The 20,799-nt window shown below is 47.9% G+C and overlaps 1 protein-coding gene across 1 annotated transcript; it reads right to left on the bottom strand.

Annotated features, from left to right (window-relative positions):
• Positions 1-460: 460 nt before the first annotated feature.
• sntb2 (syntrophin beta 2) lies at positions 461-20,799 on the bottom strand. The gene is given in 9 exon segments (XM_033035613.1): positions 461-3,743; positions 4,601-4,791; positions 5,603-5,799; positions 6,952-7,094; positions 7,655-7,850; positions 8,773-8,962; positions 19,970-20,271; positions 20,336-20,367; positions 20,370-20,799. Coding segments are annotated over 9 exon segments (1,773 nt in total). The 5' UTR covers position 20,799; the 3' UTR covers positions 461-3,650.

Genomic DNA, 20,799 nt, shown 5'->3' with positions numbered 1-20,799 from the left:
TGTTCTTGCCACCAAAGTGGATAACCTCACATTTATCCACATTATAATGCATCTGCCTACTCACCTAACCTGTCCAAGTCACCCGGCAACCTCATAGCATCCTCATCGCAGCCCACACTGCCACCCAGCTTAGAAATGGGTATAATCATAACGTTTCACAGATGCTTGGACAAGTGCACAGATTACAGGAGATTGAGAGATTGGGAGCAGATATATGAAGTAGCATAGTCATCTTGAATGAGTTGGGCCTATTTCTGTGCTGTTTGACTATGAAAGACACTCTCTGCCCAGGATTTCTCTCCTCACTTCTACATTACTGGCCACATGCTCACGAGGCTCGTCACGTCATGTCGTCACATTCATCCTGCACTGCAGCACCCGAGCCCAAATATAATGCATCTCAGCGAGCCTTTCCAGAACAAATACCAGAAAATGTTTAAAAAAAGGTAAAAAATCAACAGAAGGTAAAATGGATAATTTATTTCTATACATGTGATATACAAAGAGGTCGCACTGGGGTCCAGTGCAAATACAATATTTTGTCTCAGTTACAGATGCAGGGGGGGGGGGGGGGGGAAAGGGGGAACCCCAGAAAACTCTGAGTCCCACCATTTAACTTTGGTATCACAATACAGGATTCAAGCACAAGACAGTTACAAAAATAGAATTTCCTTGGCAATTAGAAATGTCTCCCGATTCACAGGAGCTCAGTTACACTTTAATCAAACACGAAGGTGACTGGAAGTGGATGCTCTTCTTGTGCCTACAGTGACAGAACAGCTTTCTCCAAGGCACTCGTCAGTGACAGGAATTGTCCTGGGGCATTTATTTTGCATGATAAGTTCTGTACAAATATAACCATCAGGTGCCATCGTTGTCAGTTATGTCCACCAGCTTACGGAGTGTTCACATTCACCATCTGCACCTACCGGCTAATCCACACTAAACAACACACTCAGACCCAGAGCAAAGGCCCCTCTCACAACTACTCTCTTGCATCATCAGCCTTGAGTTGTGTGGCAGATGAGCAAGGCCTGGATGGTTATCCAAGGACCAGAAGGTCGATGGTTACCATGGAATACTAAGTATTTTAAAGCATTCAATACGCTACCGCAGAAGAATGCGGCATAAGGCAAGAGTTGATGGTGGTAGGGCCAATGTATTAGAATGGATAATATAACTAACACAAATGGGTCAGGGTAATTATATCATCTTTATATTGGCACATTGGTGTTAACACTTAAAGTCAACAATTTAGATGAAGGAATATAATGTACTAATTGCACAATGGTGGGAAAGTTGTGTAGAGCCTTTGAAGCAGTGTAAAAGGCAAGAGTGGACAAGGAACGGTGAAAAACCCAGAAAGGTAGCACATTGTTCATATGGAGAGAAATGTAATTCTCTAGAGATCTCAGAATGAGTCACAATATATTCAAGGCCCTAATGGTCAATAGGAAAGTCAAGGGTGACCAAACCATGGTTGGTGGTCATGGCAAAAAGGCAAATGGGGGAGCAGACTCACTGGGCCAGACTCCTCCGCCCTGGTCCATATGTTCCTACCTAATATCTACCACTCACCTACACAAGGGGAATTTTACAGCAGCCTATTAACCCACCACCGCATGTTGTTGAAATGTGGGAGGAAACGTGAGCATCTGGAGGATGTGCAAACTCCACACAGACAGCACCATGTGTCAGGATTGAACCATTTCTCTGCAGGTATCATGTTGCTTTGACTGACTTTTGTACACGGAAACCTGGGTCCCTTTAACAATCACCGGCCTGTGTTTGGTATCTCAGTGGGTGACTTCACCCTTGACGTTCTCACCCATTCATCTCCCCTTGAAGCCATGTTCATCCCTGTCCACACTCACAATCCCACTGACAGTCAATAAGGTGAGGGAGAGATGAACCACGAGACAGTGAGGTGAGTTACGAGACTAATGATTTGGTGACCGGTAGTCTAACTGCCAGAGGTTCAAGCACAGCAGCAGGCCAGGCTCTGTGCATAAAGTGCAGTGGGTGTAGTGTTAATCAGGCAGCGAAACAGACACTAGACTGGGAGAGGGTCACTCCATGGTTTCAGCGTAAATAATGAAAGAGAAATCATAAGATGCAGTCCTCCTCCCCAACTCTCACAGAGTCGGTTTTAGATCTATCTAATACAAGAGCTTACCCACATGTAACTGAGCCATAAACATTCATGCAGAAGGAATAAGACACAGGAGGCCTTGGAGGAAGACCATAGAACACAATCAAACTCCGTTGCAAGTCAGCAGGCCGCCACTCCTCGAGCACGTAACTGGGCAGTGTGTCAGTGAGATAGGAATTCCACCCAACACTTGCAAAGCACAAAGCCAGGTGTCCCTCACTGTCGGAGGGAGCACTGAGTCCGAGGATACTGTCGGATTCCACAGAGATCAACACATACAGTGCTCTCCATCCAAAGGCCCACAGCCACTGCACGGAGCTTTGTTTAAAGCAGATGCTGCCCTGTCACACCATTAACTATAAATACTCTCCACCATTGTGCTATGACTGTGTCACAGCAAACAGTGAAGGAGTGGATTCCACATCTATAGTCGTGCAGCACGGAAACAGACATTTCTGCCCAACTTGCACATGTTCACCAAATATCTACCTTGGCTAGTCCCATTTGCCTACCCATATATATGTCCCAATCTCCTCGAAGCATAGTTATACCTACCTCCACCGCCTCCTCTGGCAGCTCATTCCACATACCTACCCTGTGTGGGGAAAAGGCGTCGCTCAGGTTCTTATCTTCCCCCTCTCAACTTAAACCTACCCCCTAGTTTTAGATTCCCAGATCCCGTGGAAAAGTGTGATCATCTACCTTGTCCATCATTTTATAGCCTATCGGTCACCTCCTCCATTCCGGGGCCTATCCAGTCTCTTCTTCTAGCTCAAGCACTCCAGCCCCGGCAACAACCTGGTGAATCTCTTCTGCACCCTCTCCAGTTTAATCACATCCTTCATGTAGGTGACCACCAGGCAGGGGGGAGGAAACCGTCCTCTCACCCCTACAACTCCATCTCAAACATTGCCCAAACACTGGCATCCATGCCCAGACCGAGCCGTCCTGGCACCACCAACCACTGATCCCACCACCGGCTGACGATCTGTGCTGGCAACGCCACACACTACCTACAGGGACAGGCTGCTCCAGAATCAACCCACACATATCAAAGCCTGGGGATTTACACGACATCCTGCTATGTGACAACAAAGAGCCCAATGCCACATCACAAAGCCCCTGGTTCCACGACAGGCGTGTTCAAAGATGATAGGACCGCGCCCCCCTGATTGGAAAGTATTGCACAAGGCGCAGGGTTACACCAGACCAGCTAGCTTAGAGTTAAGATCATTGAAAAGTTACAAAACTACATACTCCAAAGTTAAAGCAACTGTCGTTAGTTACATCAATAAGCTTAATGTGCAATTCTAAGAATTGAGTTATTCAGTATTGAAAGGCACATTTGGCAAGAGTCAGTCACATCGACACGAGTCAGCCTCGCGATGTCTCCCATCCACTACTTGGTCTTTCACCAGCAGCATCGTCACTCCTGCAGTTCCCCGAACACACCAGCTTTGGTTGAGTTGATGATCCAGATGTCTCACCAGGCAAACATTCAAACAACGAGCCCCATCCGTGTCACTTTAGCCGAGAGGAATGAATGAACTACAAAGACTGCAGGCTTTGGGCAAGAGTGCAAGTCCAGGGCCTGGAGAGAGAAATTAAAAAAAAAGAAATCACTCAATATACATCAACCAGGTCCAGTATCACCTTCAATCCTTGGACACAAACTCCTAATCCCCTCCCAGCACCCGAGAACGATTCAGAAGCTTTCAGCATCATCATGGGCTGTGGGTGGGTTTGGCCTCAAAAATCACTGTGAACATGTCGATACAAGGAAGATGATTCCATGTGGAGCTTCTAGAATCAGGGATCAGAGTTTCAAAGCAAGAGGTAGCGTTCTGGAAGCGTCAGGCAAGAGGACTGTGGCGTTTCAGTGATCAGACATTCTCAAGGGATATCAATACAGATGCTGGAACGAGTGTAGAGAAGATTTATGAGGATGCTGCCAGGCCTGAGTTCTAAAGTGAGATTAGGCAGGCTAGGAGTGCAGGAGAATGAGCAGTGATCTTATAGAGATATATAAATTCATGAGAATAGATAGGATGAATGCACACGGTCTTTTACGCAAGGTAGAGGAATCAAAAACCAGAAGATAGTGGTTTAAAATAAGAGGGGCATGATTTAATAGGAACCCAAGGGACAATTAATTTCTACACGGAAGGTGGTGGCTATATATGGAATGAGCTGTAAGAGGTAGTTGTGGTAGATACAGTAACAATATTTAAAAATACATTTTGACAGGTCCATGGATAAGAAAGGTAGAGAGGGATATGGGCCAAACACAGGGACATGGAAATGACTGAAACGGCATCTTGGTTGGCATGGATGTGTTGGGCCGAGGGGCCTGTTTCCATCTGTGTGACTGAGGCTAATCTGGAGCCTGTAGTCACACAATTTGCACAAATTATGTCACAAATCAGATTCTGCAGAGCCTGTACACACCAGCTCTCCCTCCGGCCCCTCAAAGTCCAGGTAGAGCATCCGGATGCCATCGTCAGCAGACGACTTCAGCCTTTCGAACGGATACTGCAGTAGGATGTTGGGCGAATCTGACATGGCGCCGCCCTGGGACATCACAAAACCACTCTCGTAGTTGATGGTCAGCTTGACATCCCGCCCGTTCCAAGTACATCCTGGGGAAAATGAAAAGATTCTGTAATTAGAGTTAGAGGGTTCACTCATTGTTTCACTGTGTCAGTAAAAGTTGACAGCATCCAGCCCAGGGTACAGAAACAACTCAATACAAAAAAACACACAGAAAACCGGAGCAGGAATTAACATTCAGTCCCGCTCACCTGCTTCCACAAGTTGATTTGTTACTTTAGGATCATCTTATCAATGAATAGATACTGTGAGGTAGCAAACAGATGTCAGGACCGGCCTCCAACAGTTGAATCCTTTGCCTATTTTTGGATGACACTGAGAGAAGGGCGGTCTTCCACTGCCTCTGTTGCCTGCAGTTCTTCCTTCCACATTCCTCTCCGAATGAGCTCATAGATTAGCCACAATATCACCAGATAGCACAGCAAAGAGGCTGAATGGCCTCAATACTTGACCGCGCTCCTATCACAAGGTGTTGATGAAAACGTTCACATAATCTAGGAGGATTCTACAACTATAGGGCATAGGTTTATGCGAGAGGGGAGAGATTTAAGAGGGAGCTCAGGGACAACTTTTTCCAGAGGGTGGTCAGTATCTGGAACAAGCTGCCAGAGGAAGATATAGAAGCAAATACAATTAAGACTTAAAATACATTTGGACATATATATGGATGGGAAGGGTTTAAAGGAATATGGGCCAAATGTGACGAGCTCTGTATGCTAACCTATTCAGCATGGACGGAGTGGGCCGAAGGGCCTGTTTCCGTGCTTTACAGCATACTTCCCCCATCTACCATCCGATACAGAACACACACAACGCTGACAAGATGCTGAGCACACGTACCCAGGGTCACCTCCTTTATCAGCTCAGAAGCCCCGTGACAGCCTCGGACGAGCATCCGCGTCCATGTCGACAGCTCCCGGTGCGTCTCCACGCGGAACACGTGCGTCTCAATGCCTTGTCGCGAGCCTGTCCTGGTGGCAAACATCAGCTCCGAGCTGATAGATGGGGAGCTGCGTGCAGACCCTGAGTGAACCAATCTGGGTGATGGGTGAGAGGAGGAAGAGTCAGAGAATTCCATCCCAACATGGTCGTTTCATGTTAATACCCAACCAAATCAGGTGATTGTGCTTCACCTTACTCAGCACTCACTCCAGCTGGACACACAGTGGACAACACTGATGTTAGCAACCAGTCCAAATATCTCTGATCACCGAGAGATCCCGCACTTTCACCTTCTCCCTGACAACGCACTCTGCTCTTTCCCCTCCAGCTATGAGTAACAACACAAAACCACACTGATAAAGATCCCAATAGAATATGGAACAGTACAGCACAGAAACGCGACCTTTGGCCCACAATGTCTGTGCTGTACACAAGCTCATCTCCTCTGCCTACACGTGATCCATATCCCTCCATTCCCTACATTCCCTGGTGCCTATCTAAAAGTCTCTTAAATGCATGTATCATTTCAGCTTGCACCACCTCTGGCACGGGGGTAGGGGGGGAATTGTGTGGGCAAATACAGAGGGCCATGGAGTTGGTAATACAAATGCGTAGGAAGGAACTGCAGATGTTGGTTTACACCAAAGATAGACACAAAATGCTGGAGAACTCAACGGGACAGGCAGCATCCTTGAATAGAAGAAATGGGTGACGTTTCAGGTTGAGACCCTTCTTGAGACTCTTCAAGAAGGGTTCCAACCCAAAACGTTACCCATTCCATCTCTCCAGAGATGCTGCCTGCCCCACTGAGTTACTCCAGCACTTTGTGTCTATCCAGAGTCAGTTATACAACACAGAAACAGGCCCTTCGGCCCAACTCGTCCATGCTGACCAGGATGTCTATCTGGGTGAGTCCTACTTGTTTTATATTGCTCTAAACATTTCCTATCCACTATTCATTGTCAAAATGTTTTTTTAAACTTTGTAATTCCAGATTCCTCTGGCTGTTCATTCCATATACATCACAGAAACAGCTCAATATGAGCATCCATCAGCCCCCAAAGATTTATTTTAACATCGTTCCTCATTTCAAATAAGCAACGTAAGCCCACGCAAGGAGGGAATGAACCTCTCTGTGATCCCACCTGAATCAGGAGGTGCCTTTTATTCTGCTTTACTCCCGGTTTGGCACGGCGGCGGGGGGGGCAGCACTGGAAGAGGAAAGGACACACCCAATCCCTGCGTACCTGGTTGCCAGCAGCGGGTGGATTTGGCAGGGAGACGCCCACAGGTCCCGGTTCCAGGGAACGGCTTTGTAAAGCAACAGATCTTTATCTGTCAGGATGGCCACCACCGGTTTCCATTCCTGTTTGCCACCTTCCATCTTCAACTAGGGCCCAAGCACAAGAGAGATGACAGCATTGCACAGACATCCACAGGGCAGCCCACGAACAGCACAAACCTCCCACCTCACCCACCCTGGGCATCCCCAACCGGGACAACCCCCCGACTCCAGCACATCCCCTGCCATAGGACCACCAGCCAATCAACCTCACGCAGAGTCAGACAGGCAGCTGCCACTGTGATGGTCACTGACGTTGTATGTAAGTGTTACTATGAGTCAGAAAGGTCAGACATATTGCTGGGATGTAAAGGTATGGCGGAAAAAAACTTGTGTGTATTCAGTGTCGTCGTGTGCCCAGTGTGTTTATAATATACGCATCAGCAACTACAAGCTCGTGCAGGTCCAGTGGCCAACGGAGGCAGAGGTAGTCATGGCCTCCCCCGAATCATCAACCACTCACACAACTGTCAGCGGAGAGGATGTGCTGTTCCTTGGTCAGGTTACAGCGCAGCAAGAACAGAGTGGTGGGAGAGTACAACCAAACTTTGAGATGCGGAGCATGCGCCGGGAACTCTACCTGCACCACGGGACACCGGGAACTCTACCTGCTCTGCCAGCCAGCCCAGGTGCTGGACGGCCCTGCAGCTTGGGCCCAAGACCTCACGCAACTCCACCAGTACCTGCGGGGTGAGAGCTGCGATGCTGCCATGGATCGCCATGAACCAGGCATGCGCTGTAGCAGCATCTCTGCCCCGCAGCACGATCGCATGCCTGCCGTCAGGGGAGCGCAGTTCAAATAACCTGCGGGAGCAACAGAGATCAGAGAATCAGCAGCAGACACAGACACCGGAGCCGGTGAACCTCCAGTTGGACGGCACGTAGCCGAGCGCAAGGGATATCGGTGACGGGATGCAGCCGGGTGAACCAGCGAGATCCACGCACCCACACCTGCACTCAGTTGCTGCAGCTAACCCCAATGCAAGAGCCAAGGCTCCGGCAATAGTGCAGCAGGTAATGAGAGTCACTGGGGCTGTTGCAGGAGACAGTCACAATAACATTCTATTGAAGGGTGTGGAAATGAGCGCCATGTTGCCAGTCAGGGCCATGTGTTGTATCTGTGTGTTGCAACAGGCGTAGTGTATCAGTGATAATTCTGGGTTGTGTCTGTATCTCCATTCACTGTCTGTAGATCAGCATGATTTTAAATAGCTCTCCAGATACCCTGAGGTCTGTGTAAGAAGGAATTGCAGATGTTGTTTAAAACCGTAGACACAAAAAGCTAGAGTAACTCAGTGGGACAGGCAGCATCTCTGGAGGGAAGGAATGGGTGATGTTTCGGATCTGTGTCTTCAGACTGAAGGGTCTCGACCCGAAACGTCACCCATTCATTCTCTCCAGACATGCCTGTCTCGTTGAGTTACTCCAGCTTTTTGTGTCTACCCTGAGGTCTGTGCCACGGAGAACAGAGCATGCCCACGAAACTGAAGCCTTTCATCATTCCATGTCACCACTGCAGGCCTTTGCATCTTGCCTTGTGAGCTGGACAGACTGGCTACATATTCCAGCTGTGGCCCAGACAGCATCTTAAAAAGGGCTCTGGTGATTTGCTTGAGGTGTGCTCTGTGCCTTTATTTATGAAACCCAAACCCCCAAGCGGAGATACAGAACGGAATCTGGTTCAATCTTTGACCATCTTTGATTATTTACAAAGGTGAAACTTAACCTGTTCTCTGGGTCAGACATGCTCAGATTCCTTGTGACGTAGCACATCTTCAACGGAAAAATCTTGCTGTCTTTGGAACCAGAGGAATCACCTCCCAGATATGGAGACTGAGGCATCAGACTGTCCCATGCAAGATCTGCAATCAACGAGGGCTTTTTAAAGTACTGCGTCACTTCCTGGATGTAAGTAACTGGAAGGACAAAATGACACAAGTCAAGGAAGGACAATTAACATGTTTCAAAGACAAACTATTTTGTTCTCAATCCTGGTAAGTACCAAGATTTGGTATCTCACCGATAACTCTCTTGAACTTCTGCAGGCGTATAGTAGAAAGCATATTGACTGGTTGCATCGCGGCCCTGGTTCGGCAACTCGAATGTCCAGGAACAAGGATGGTTGTAAAAAGTGTTGAACATTTCCCAGTCCATCATGGGTACTGACCTCTCCACCATCGAAGAGATCTTCAAGAGTTGTTGCCTCAAAATATAGCCAGCATCAGAGACCCACACCATCCTGGCCACACACTCATTGGGAAGAAGGTATAGAAGCCCAAAAACTATAACATCCAGGTTCAGTAGCAACTTCTACCCTACAGCCATCAGGCTATTAAACACTACAACCTCAAAATAGGCTCCAAACGATATAGAATTGGGGACATTATTTTTGACATTGCACTACTACTATTTATTTGTTTTTTTGTTGTTATATACTGAAAGTTTTTTGTTGTTGTTTATTATGGGTTTTACATATCTGTTGCGCTGCTGCAAGTAAGAATTTCATTGTTCCGTTTTGGAACATCTATATAATTTAAAGTGTCAGCTTGATCACTTCCTGTCTGCGCTGTATATTGATTTTGGAAAAAAACGCTACCCCGTATCGCTGTGATTTTGACCATCCTACTCGCATCTAGCCAGCCTCGAGGATTTTTCCCATCGATGAAAAATAAAAAAGTTATGAATGTTTAAAAAACCTTGAGCAGCTGATTGGTCCTCTCGCCTGTCAATCACCGCGATGAAGGTAACGCCCCTCCTGAGGGAGGCAGGACTATAAAACCCCAGATGCCTGGACGTGAGTCAGTCACTCTGCAAGATCGCGAGGGAGTGGCCACGACTGTCATTCTAAGCTGTGAATCAACTGAACTGTGAGTCTGCAATGTATTTGCAATAAATGATTTGTTAGCCCCTAATGACAATATATAACCATATAACCATATTACAATTACAGCACGGAAACAGGCCATCTCGACCCTTCTGGTCCGTGCCGAACACGTATTCTCCCCTAGTCCCATATACCTGCGCTCAGACCATAACCCTCCATTCCTTTCCCGTCTATATAACTATCCAATTTATTTTTAAATGATAAAAACGAACCTGCCTCCACCACCTTCACTGGAAGCTCATTCCACACAGCCACCACTCTCTGAGTAAAGAAGTTCCCCCTCATGTTACCCCTAAACTTCTGTCCCTTAATTCTCAAGTCATGTCCCCTTGTTTGAATATTCCCTACTCTCAGTGGGAAAAGCTTATCCACGTCAACTCTGACTATCCCTCTCATCATTTTAAAGACCTCTATCAACGCCCCCCTTAACCTTCTGCGCTCCAAAGAATAAAGCCCTAACTTGTTCAACCTTTCTCTGTAACTTAGTTGCTGAAACCCAGGCAACATTCTAGTAAATCTCCTCTGTACTCTCTCTATTTTGTTGACGTCCTTCCTATAATTAGGCGACCAAAATTGTACCCCATACTCCAGAATTGGCCTCACCAATGCCTTGTACAATTTTAACATTACATCCCAACTTCTATACTCAATGCTCTGATTTATAAAGGCCAGCACACCAAAAGCTTTCTTTACCACCCTATCTACATGAGATTCCACTTTCAGGGAACTGTGCACAGTTATTCCCAGATCCCTCTGTTCACCTGCATTCTTCAATTCCCTACCATTTACCATGTACGTCCTATTTTGATTTGTCCTGCCAAGATGTAGAACCTCACACTTATCAGCATTAAACTCCATCTGCCATCTTTTAGTCCACTCTTCCAACTGGCATAAATCTCTCTGTAGACTTTGAAAATCTACTTCATTATCCACAACCCCACCTATCTTAGTATCATCTGCATACTTACTAATCCAATTTACCACACCATCATCCAGATCATTGATGTACATGACAAACAACAGTGGCCATGAGTTGTTTGGCCTGCTGCCCTGTCTGTGCTTGAAAGTGCAATGCTTAATTGGAAATGAAATGAAATGACAATGCCATGAGTTGTTTGGACTGCTGCCCTGCCTGTGCTTGAGAGTGCAATGCTTAATTGGAAATGAAATGAAAATGCCTTGAGTTGTTTGACCTGCTGCCCTGCCTGTGCTTGAAAGTGCAATGCTTAATTGGAAATGAAATGACAATGCCATGAGTTGTTTGGCCTGCTGCCCTGCCTGTGCTTGAAACTGCAATGCTTTATTAGGTCCGACTGTGCTTGGAAGGAATAAATGCTTTATTAGGTCCAACTTCCGCTTAGTGGACAGGTCGCGCTGATTGCGTAATTTCCGGTGAGTGCAGAAGTCGCGCTGATTGCGGAAGTGCTGCTGACTGCGGAAACCCCACAGTGAAGAGGCCGCGCACAGCCGTGTGAGTAGATTCAAGAAAGTTTACTGTCATATATGTGAATGTGAGTGTGTATGTGAGTGTGTGTGTGTGTGTGTGTGTGTGTGAGGTGGAGTAGGTGTGTGTGGTGTGGGTGGGGGAGGTGTGTGTGGTGTGGGAGGTGTGTGTGGTGTGGGTGGGGGAGGTGTGTGTGTGTGTGTGTGTGTGTGAGAGAATTGGTGGAGAGGTGGAATATTGCGTTGGGGGACCACCCCTCCCGTGTGAAGCTGGGACCCGCCGGTTCCACTTAGTCTCGTATGACAATAAAACACCCTTGACTTGACTAACATCTATTTCTATTAGATGCTTACACTAACACTCCTGTATACACCAGAGCTCCCATTACATTTCATTGAATCAGACTGAAATAATGTTTCAGTTTGTAATTTTCCTTACTCAACACAGTACATTACCCTGCCGTAAGCAAGCAACGACTTCACACACTGCACTGGGAAAGTGTAACCAATCTGCCACACACAATAGCTGCCCGGCCCATGGGCTAGAATGCATTCCCTCAATCCCTGCCTTTTCTCCTCTACTCTCAGAACTTGTTCACTACTCTGTCAACTATTGTCAGTGAGACACAATTTGGGACAATACACACACTGAAGCTGCTACAAGTTGTTTCTGTACACCAACAAAGAAAGGGTCCATGTTTCCCCACACCTGACAGCTCTCCCCCACACTCAACACTCTTTATGTCCCAGGGTCAGGGTCCTGGCCTCACACGGGAACAGGACCAACACCCTCCCCACACTCATGCATGCATTACTGCTCCCCTTCGTGCTGCCCTCTATTCCTCTTCTTCAAAACAAACCCAAGAAAAATGCAGATCTAAGCATCAAAAGATATTCACGACAGATCATTTTTCACCGGCATATCATGTGGGTTCATCTTGTGGAAATCTATGTACATCAAGTACACTGGCCATGTCACCGCAGAAAAAAATCACTGTTGGACAGACACGGCCATTACTCAGATTAGACAGCAATAATTTGTCTATCACTGAAGTAAAACAAGCAGCCTGGAATTAGTGAGAAACTTCTCCTCAAATCAGTTGAACCACCAAGAGCTATATGATACGATAGAACTTTATTTATCCCAGGAGCGGAATTGGTCGGCCAACAGTCATAAAACACAACAAGATACGTGAAACATGAAATTAAAATGATGAGAGGAAAGTCCAGGATTGAGAATGTGCAAAGATTGGGGAGGTGGGTGGGAGTTGGAAAGAGATTCAGTCTATCCCATGACAGAAGGGGGAGGAGTTGTACAGTTTGATAGCTACAGGGAAAAAGGATCTCCTGTGGTGTTCTGTGCTGCATCTTGGTGGAACCAGTCTGATGCTGAAGGTACTTCTCAGGTTGACCAATGTATTGTCCAAGATGCTCCACAGTTTGAGGAGCATCCTCCCCTCCAAGACCACTCCAGCTCCACTCCCAGGACGGAGCCAGCGTTCCTGACGAGTTTGTTGATTCTGTTGGCGTCCGCGGTCTTGGCGCTGCTACTTCAGCACACAACACCGTAGAAGATGGCACTTGGTAGAACATCTGCAGCATCTTACTGCAGACGTTGAATGAGCGGAGCCTTCTCACAAAGTACAGCCGGCTCTGTCCCTTCTTACAGTGTTGGTCATTACCTCAAGTCCACAATCTCCAGTAACATTAACCCCCATCCCCATACCAGACCCTTCCACATCGAGGTTCTGTCAGCCTCGGCCTTCAAGATATTCAAAGACTGCTGCCAGCATCCCTTAAGGAAAACAGTTCCAATGACTCAACTCTCAGCAAAGTGATGCCTAGTCTGTTTAAACAGACAGTCACTTCAAATTGTCACCACCAACTTCCATCCGGCACTCAAATACACCTGGACCATTTCCGACACTTCCCTACCATTCCTTGACCTCACCATCTCCATCGCAGGGGACAGACTTCTGACCGGCATACACTACAAACCCACTGACTCACATGGCTATCTGGACTACACGTCTTCCCACCCTGCCCTGTAAGGACTCCATCCCCTACTCCCAATTCCTCCGCCTACGCCGTATCTGCTCCCAGGATGAGACGTTCCACACCAGGGCATCGGAAATGTCCTCGCTCTTCAGGGAACGGGGATTCCCCTCCTCCACCATAGATGAGGCTCGCACCAGGGTCTCTTCCATACCCCGCAACACTGCTCTCTCTCCCCATCCCCGCACTCACAACAAGGGCAGAGTCCCCCTAGTCCTCACCTTTCACCCCACCAGCCGGCAAATGCAACAAATCATCCTCTGCCATTTTCGCCACCTCCAACGTGACCCCACCACTCGCCACATCTTCCCATCTCCCCACATGTCTGCCTTCCGCAAAGACCGCTCCCTCCGCAACTCCCTTGTCAATTCTTCCCTTCCCTCCCGTACCACCCCCTCCCCGGGCACTTTCCGCTGCAACCGCAAGAAATGCCTGTCCCTTTACCTTCCCCCTCGACTCCATTCAAGGACCCAAGCAGTCGTTCCAGGTGCGACAAAGGTTCACCTGTATCTCCTCCAACCTCATCTACTGCATCCGCTGCTCTAGATGCCAGCTGATTTACATCGGTGAGACTAAGCGGAGGTTGGGCAATCGTTTCGCCGAACACCTCCGCTCAGTCCGCAATAACCTACCTGAACTCCCGGTGGCTCAGCACTTCAACTCCCCCTCCCATTCCCAATCCGACCCTCTGTCTTGGGTCTCCTCCATTGCCAGAGTGAGCAACACCGGAAATTGGAGGAACAACACCTCATATTCCGCCTGGGTAGCCTGCGTCCGGCGGGCATGAACATTAAATTCTCCCAATTTTGCTAGCCCTTGCTGTCTCCTCCCCTTCCTTAACCTTCGAGCTGTCTCCTCCCATCCCCCCCCGCCCTCGGGCTCCTCCTCCTCCCTTTTTCCTTCCTTCTTTCCCCCCCCCCCCCCACCCCCTATCAGTCTGAAGAAGGGTTTCAACCCGAAACGTCACCTATTTCCTTCGCTCCATAGATGCTGCTGCACCCGCTGAGTTTCTCCAGCATTTTTGTGTACAGTCACTTCAAATTCCTGGGTTTGCATATGTCTGACGATCTGTCCTGTTTCCAGCAATTCTATGCAATCAAAGAAATTCCAACAACATCCCTACTTTCTCAGAAGATTGAGAAGGCTCAATATGTCCACAAATACTCTCTTGAACACCTACAGGTGTACGGTAGAGAACATAATGACTGGTTGCACCACGGTTTGATTCAGCAACTGGAACGCCCAGGAACGAAGGAGATGACAGAGAATGGTGGACACCGTCCAGCTGAATAAGGCAACCAGCAGAGACCCACACCACCCTGGCCACGTGCTCATCTCACTCCTACCATTGGGTAGCTGGTATAGGAGCCTGGAAACCATCAAGGATCTAGAACAACCATCAGGATCTAGAACACAACAGTAACCGATGAAGTATGGACTTTTGTTGCAATTAGGTACTTGAGGCTTTTATTCTGCACTAGTATTGTGGTTATTCATTTATTGAATTTTTGTTTACGATACATTTATATATGTGTATTGTGTTACAGGTCTGTTAGGCTACTGCAGGCAAGAATTTCATTGATCTGTTATTAGTATATATGATAATTAAACCTTAACTCTTTATGTGCCTGTCCCACTTAGGCGACTGCAGGAGACTATGCGGTCGCCACATGTTTGCCGGGGAGTCGCCTTCATGGTCGTGAGGAGTTCCCGCATTCTGGGAACTAGTCGCGGCCTTATTGTGGTCACTGTGAATTTTTGAACATGGCGCCTAGAATGAAGCCGCCATGGAGAGCAGCTGTAGGTGGGTCGCTAGGAGGTCCTAATGGGTTGCCAGAAGGTCGAAGATTCGCGTAGGTTGTAGCCGGTGCTGACCGGTGAATTTCATTGGCTCATTGGGGGGGAAAAAGGTAAGCAGTAGTTTTTGAACCAAGGATACGTTAAATGTCCGCCGAGCTTCACAGCCGTGTTTCTCTGGCTTCTTAAAACTTGACTCCACTCCTAAATAAACCTGACTTCTAGATTCTCCCACAAGAACAAACATCTTCCCACATCCACACCGTCAAGACCACTTGGATATTATGTTTTAGTCCAGACGCCTATCACTCATTAAATCGCGAATAGGTACATGTCGAGGCTGCCCAACCTGACCCTAAACAAGTGACCACATGGTAGCAGTCTAACAGCCCCCCCCCCGGTTTCTTGCCTTCATATCAACATCCTTCCCTAATGGGGAAACCCACACTGCACTCAATTTCTGGCTAGCATCCCCTCGTGTTTTCATTTTTACTTCCTTACCAACTTATTAGTCATTCTTTGCTGTTTCCTAAATCTTAGCCAATCTTTGACGTGGCAGATGGAATCACTTCTGCAACCAGTGCTGATCAAAAATGACGTCAAAGCCACTTTAATTTCCTCTTTTCTCTTCTTATAAATAACAGCTGATAATACTTCATCTAGAAACTCTCCAATTTCAAAGAAACTAATCCTTTTCATATGTCCTCTGTTCTTATCTTTATCCCATCCAATGTTTCTTCCTTAACTACACCAGTATTGCCCTGGCTTTAGTGAACGCATTGCTGCTATCACCAACAAGAACTTCACGCACAATCCCCCACGTACACACGGCTGTGTCGCTCCAACATGTCCGCTCTCCCTCATTACCTTCATTCTTTCAATTTTATTCAATTCTCTATTTTTCTCCCAGGTTTCCTGCAGTATTCGCATGTCAGCAAATGACAGAAGATCAGTGTGAAGAAGGGTCTCGACCTGAAATGTCGTGCATTCCATCTCTCCAGAAATGCTGCCTGTCCTGCTGAGTTACTCCAGCATTCTGTGTGTACCTTCATGACAGAAGATAGTTGTTTGTGCTTCCTCTTTCGACCCTGGTCTTGGTTTGGTAGCCCTGCCTTGTTTTAGTGGAAACAGACTTACCCCAGCTCACCATCAAGTAACATCACCAACAACCTTCCTCTACAGATGGGTCCTAGACATCATTTTATCAGGATACATCACAGCCGGGTTTGGGAACAACTCCATCCACGAAATTGCAGAGAGTGTGGACGTGCCCAGACCATCGCACAAACCAACCTCCCTTCCATTGACTCCATCTACATTTCACACTATCTTGGCAAAGTCATCAGCATAATCAAGGACGAGTCGCACCCCAGTCACTTTCTCTTCTCCCCTCGGGCAAGAAGTAGAAAAGTTTAAAAACGCATGCTTCCAGATTTAGGGACAGTTTCTTCCCAGCTATTATCAGGCAACTGAACAGTATTCTGATCAGTTAGAGTGCAGGCCTGACATCCCATCTACCTCACTGGAGACTTTTGAAGTATCTTTAATCGGACTTCATCCTTTATCTGTGCAGTGTGGATGGTTTGATTTTATGTGTATTGTCTTTTCTTTGATTGCATAGCACGCAAACAAGAGATTTTCACTGTACCTCGCTACACGTGACAATAACCCAAACAAAACTGGTAGTTCCAGTCCGCATTTGGTTTTACTCTAATTGGATCTCTTACTCCTTTTTATTCTATGATGAAATGTCTACAAACACCCGCATGCAGGAGCTATTAACCGAGCGCCCCATGCAGCTACTCCCCCAATTCCTGTGGAAACGCTGCTGACTCACAGGAGTGACTCGGTCGCTCATAGCCCTGAAGCGTAGTCACTGAGGTCCTCTCACAAGCAAGTCACAAAATCATTGATATAGATGACAAACCGTAACGGGCCCAGCATCGAACCCTGAGGCACACCACTAGTCACATACCTCCAGTCCGAGAAGCAACTTTCCACCATCACCCTCAGCTTCCTTCCATGGAGCCAATTTGCTATCCATTCAGCTATCTCTCCTTGGATCCCATGCGATCTACCCTTCCAGAACAGCCTACCATGCAGAACCTTGTCTCTCCTTTTATTTTAGAATCTATTTCCCGTTAAATTCAATCCTCATCCTTGGCTGGGGAAGGTGGAATCGAGAAGACTACACTGCAACTAACCATAGAGCTGTCACATGCAAGAAATGCACTTCAGCTGCATGGGAGATTTAAACACTGAAATTTTCAATAAAACACGTTGGGATGCGCAGGATGAAGCTCAGCTTTCAGTGCCGGACAACACGACAAATAACCGACAGAGTTGAGTCAACGGGAGGTGAATGCAGGAGGTATGTTTAGTCAGTTAGAAGATCTTTCATTCACTCAAGGGATGTGGGCATCGCAGGCTGAGCCAGCATTTAATTGCCCATTCCAGTCGCCTTGAGAGGGTGGTGGAAAGCTGCCTTCATGAACCATTGTAGTCCTTGAGAGTTTGTTAGGGACAGAGTTTCAGGATTTTCATCCATCAATGGTGAAGGAACAGCGATATGCAATGGTTGATGAGATACTGTCAAAGCTAAAGTCAATGTGGGCCGTCAAAGACCATAAACTAGGTTGGAATTCACAAGACCCTGGAACACTTTCAGGGAATATCACAGAACAGCTGCTCAAAGGAAATAGCATTGTTAAAAAATGTGTCGAAGAAAGTAATGGGTTTGAAAGCAAATATATTGCCAGGGCTCAATGAGCAGCATTAAGGAGCAGCTATGGAGATAATCATACAGCAGATAAACAGCTTCAGCAAAACTGGCCCATGCTAACCAAGATGCCCCATCTACGCTAGTCCCACCTGCCCGTATTTGGTCCATATCCCTCTATACCATTCCTATCCATGTACTTGTCCAAATCCCTTTTCAATGTTGTTATAGTACCTGCCTCACTACCTCCACTTGTAGCATGTTCCATACACCCAACAACCTCTGTGAGAATTCCCCTCATGATTTTATACACCAGGTGGATACATTAATTGTCATCAACAAAAACCCTGATATTTCCCAGAGACATCAAATGGACCCCCACTCCTGACAACAACAGGCCCATCAGCCTGAACCATGGGCTGGAATATGTCAAGAAGGAAATTATTAGTTCACATTTAACCGATCTGTGGGAATATTTGAGACGATAACCAGTATAATATACGAGGACAAATCAGTTGCTGGAGCCCTTCAATAAATGTTATTGAACAAATGGGGAACATGCAGTATTTGGGGTAACATACTGGCCTTGGCTAAAAAATAAAAGGTCTGGACATTGCCCCAACTGTTCGCAACAGAATAATCCCGATGAAAACACAGAATAAGAAACAAGAGCAGGTAAGGAGATCCCTGGAGCCCACTCCAACATTCATTGCTGTACCAACACTGTCTCCCCTACAGTTTAAGCATCTGACTCTCACAGCCTTCAATCTATGCAAGTAACGAGCCTCACAGAGAACTATTGGGGAAAACTGATTGAGACAAGTGACTGCCAATGCTGCAATCTTGAGCAGTGAATTTGAGCACTCTCAATCCTCAGGCTGGTTGTTTTTTCCCCACTTTACAAATATTTCCTTAACATTTAATACCGTATTTAACTTCACACAATCATTGAGTTGTACAGCACAGAAACTATCCCTTTCAGCACACTTCTTTCACGCCACATTGCCAATTTATGTCATTCCTATTTGCCTGAATAAAGCCCGTATCCCTCTACATTAATAATCCATTTTCCCTCTAATCAATGGTTGAATGACTTTTTCCACAACCTCTATCATCAAGAAGAGCATGCATGCGCACCAGCTCCAATCACAAACATGAGATCATACTATTCCTTGTAATCTACTACTGCCATTCCTCAACATGGCTCATCTTCCATCTCAACACTACCTTCCTGTATTAACCATTTCCCTTAATATCCCAAAATCGAACAGACGTCCACAGCCCTAGAATGCAGCAAATCTCAAAAGATTCAATAACCTCCCATGAACCTTTCTCTCAATCCTAAACAATAATGCTAATTCTAAAATCGTAATGCCTAGTTTCAGTGTAGGGAGGAACTGTAAATGCTTGTTTAAACCAAAGATTGACTCAAATAGTTAGAGCAACTCAGCGGGTCAGACAGCATCTCTGGAGAAAAGGAAAAGTAGTCTGAAGAAGGGTCTCGACCCGAAACATCACCGATTCCTTTTCTCCAGAGATACTGTCTGACCCACTGAGTTACTACAGTTTTTAGTGTCTTTGCTTAGTTCTTGACTCGACAACCAGGGAAATCTGCTTAGACCAGAGATACAATCGACAATAACAATCCTACCATTAACAGAAATTTGGAAAACCAGAATATCAGCCACCAATTTACACCCTGGGGAATAGATCATTCGAATTGATATCTCAGAAACGACTCTGGTTCTCTTTGACCAAAACTCGTTTCCACGTAATTTTTTCAAATCTTTTTTCCAACAAAAACAAACAAAAGGGGGTTTAGTTGCTATGTTCCGATTTCCTAATTTCTGGTTAAAAATCCACTCATCTCAATTTAAAAATATTCCAGTCCCCTCATTCTCTCCTGCCTCGGCTCCCCCTCCCCCCCCCCCCCCTCCCCCCCCCCCCCCCGGGGGTACAGCCCGGCGCTCCTTCCCGCTCTCTCCCCCGGAACACTAAACACCTTCCTCGCCAGGCTCCGCTCACCCTCGAGGGTCACCTCCTTGCCGGCCTTCTTCAGGGCCTGGACGGCCTGGTCGTGGGTGGCGTCCTGCAGCCCGGCTCCGTTCACCGCCAGGATGGCGTCGCCCACGAAGAGAGCGCCAGTGCGGTCGGCCGCCAGGCCGCGGAAGATCTTGGAGATGACGATGGGCATGCGGTTCTCGCGGCCGCCCTTGATGCTGATGCCCAGCCCGCCGGCCTCCTGCTTCAGCACCCGCACCGTGCGCACCCGGTCCGGCAGCGCCGCCGACCCAGGGCCCGGGCTGTCCCCCGTCCCAAGGCCCGGGCTGTCCCCCGTCCCAAGGCCCGGGCTGTCCCCCGTCCCAAGGCCCGGGCTGTCCCCCGTCCCAAGGCCCGGGCTGTCCCCCGTCCCGGGGCTGCCTCCATGCATCACTGTCCCGGGGCTGCCTCCATGCATCACTGTCCCGGGGCTGCCTTCATGGATCGCTGTCCCGGGGCTGCCTCCATGCATCACTGTCCCGGGGCTGCCTCCATGGATCACTGTCCCGGGGCTGCCGCCGTGGATCACTGTCCCGGGGCTTCCTCCATGGATCACCGTCCCGGGGCTGCCGCCGTGGATCCCGGGCCTCGCCGGGCTCATGTGCACCGGGCTGGGGCTCGGACTCCGCGCCCGCGGGGATCCGTTGGACAGCCCGTCCCAGGCATTAGCTTTCGGTGGCGGCCCCTCGCCGCTGAGGCGCAGGCTGCTCTGCCGCAGCTCGGCCTGCACCCGGTGCCAACCCCGCTCCCTCAGGAAGATCTCCAGCGGCCCGGAGCGGAGCAGCAGCTCGGCCGCCGCCACCGCCACCGCCATC

The sequence above is a fragment of the Amblyraja radiata genome, chromosome 17 (assembly GCF_010909765.2).
Source record: "Amblyraja radiata isolate CabotCenter1 chromosome 17, sAmbRad1.1.pri, whole genome shotgun sequence".
Lineage (NCBI taxonomy): Eukaryota > Metazoa > Chordata > Chondrichthyes > Rajiformes > Rajidae > Amblyraja > Amblyraja radiata.
This window is presented reverse-complemented; position numbering and strand designations above follow the sequence as displayed.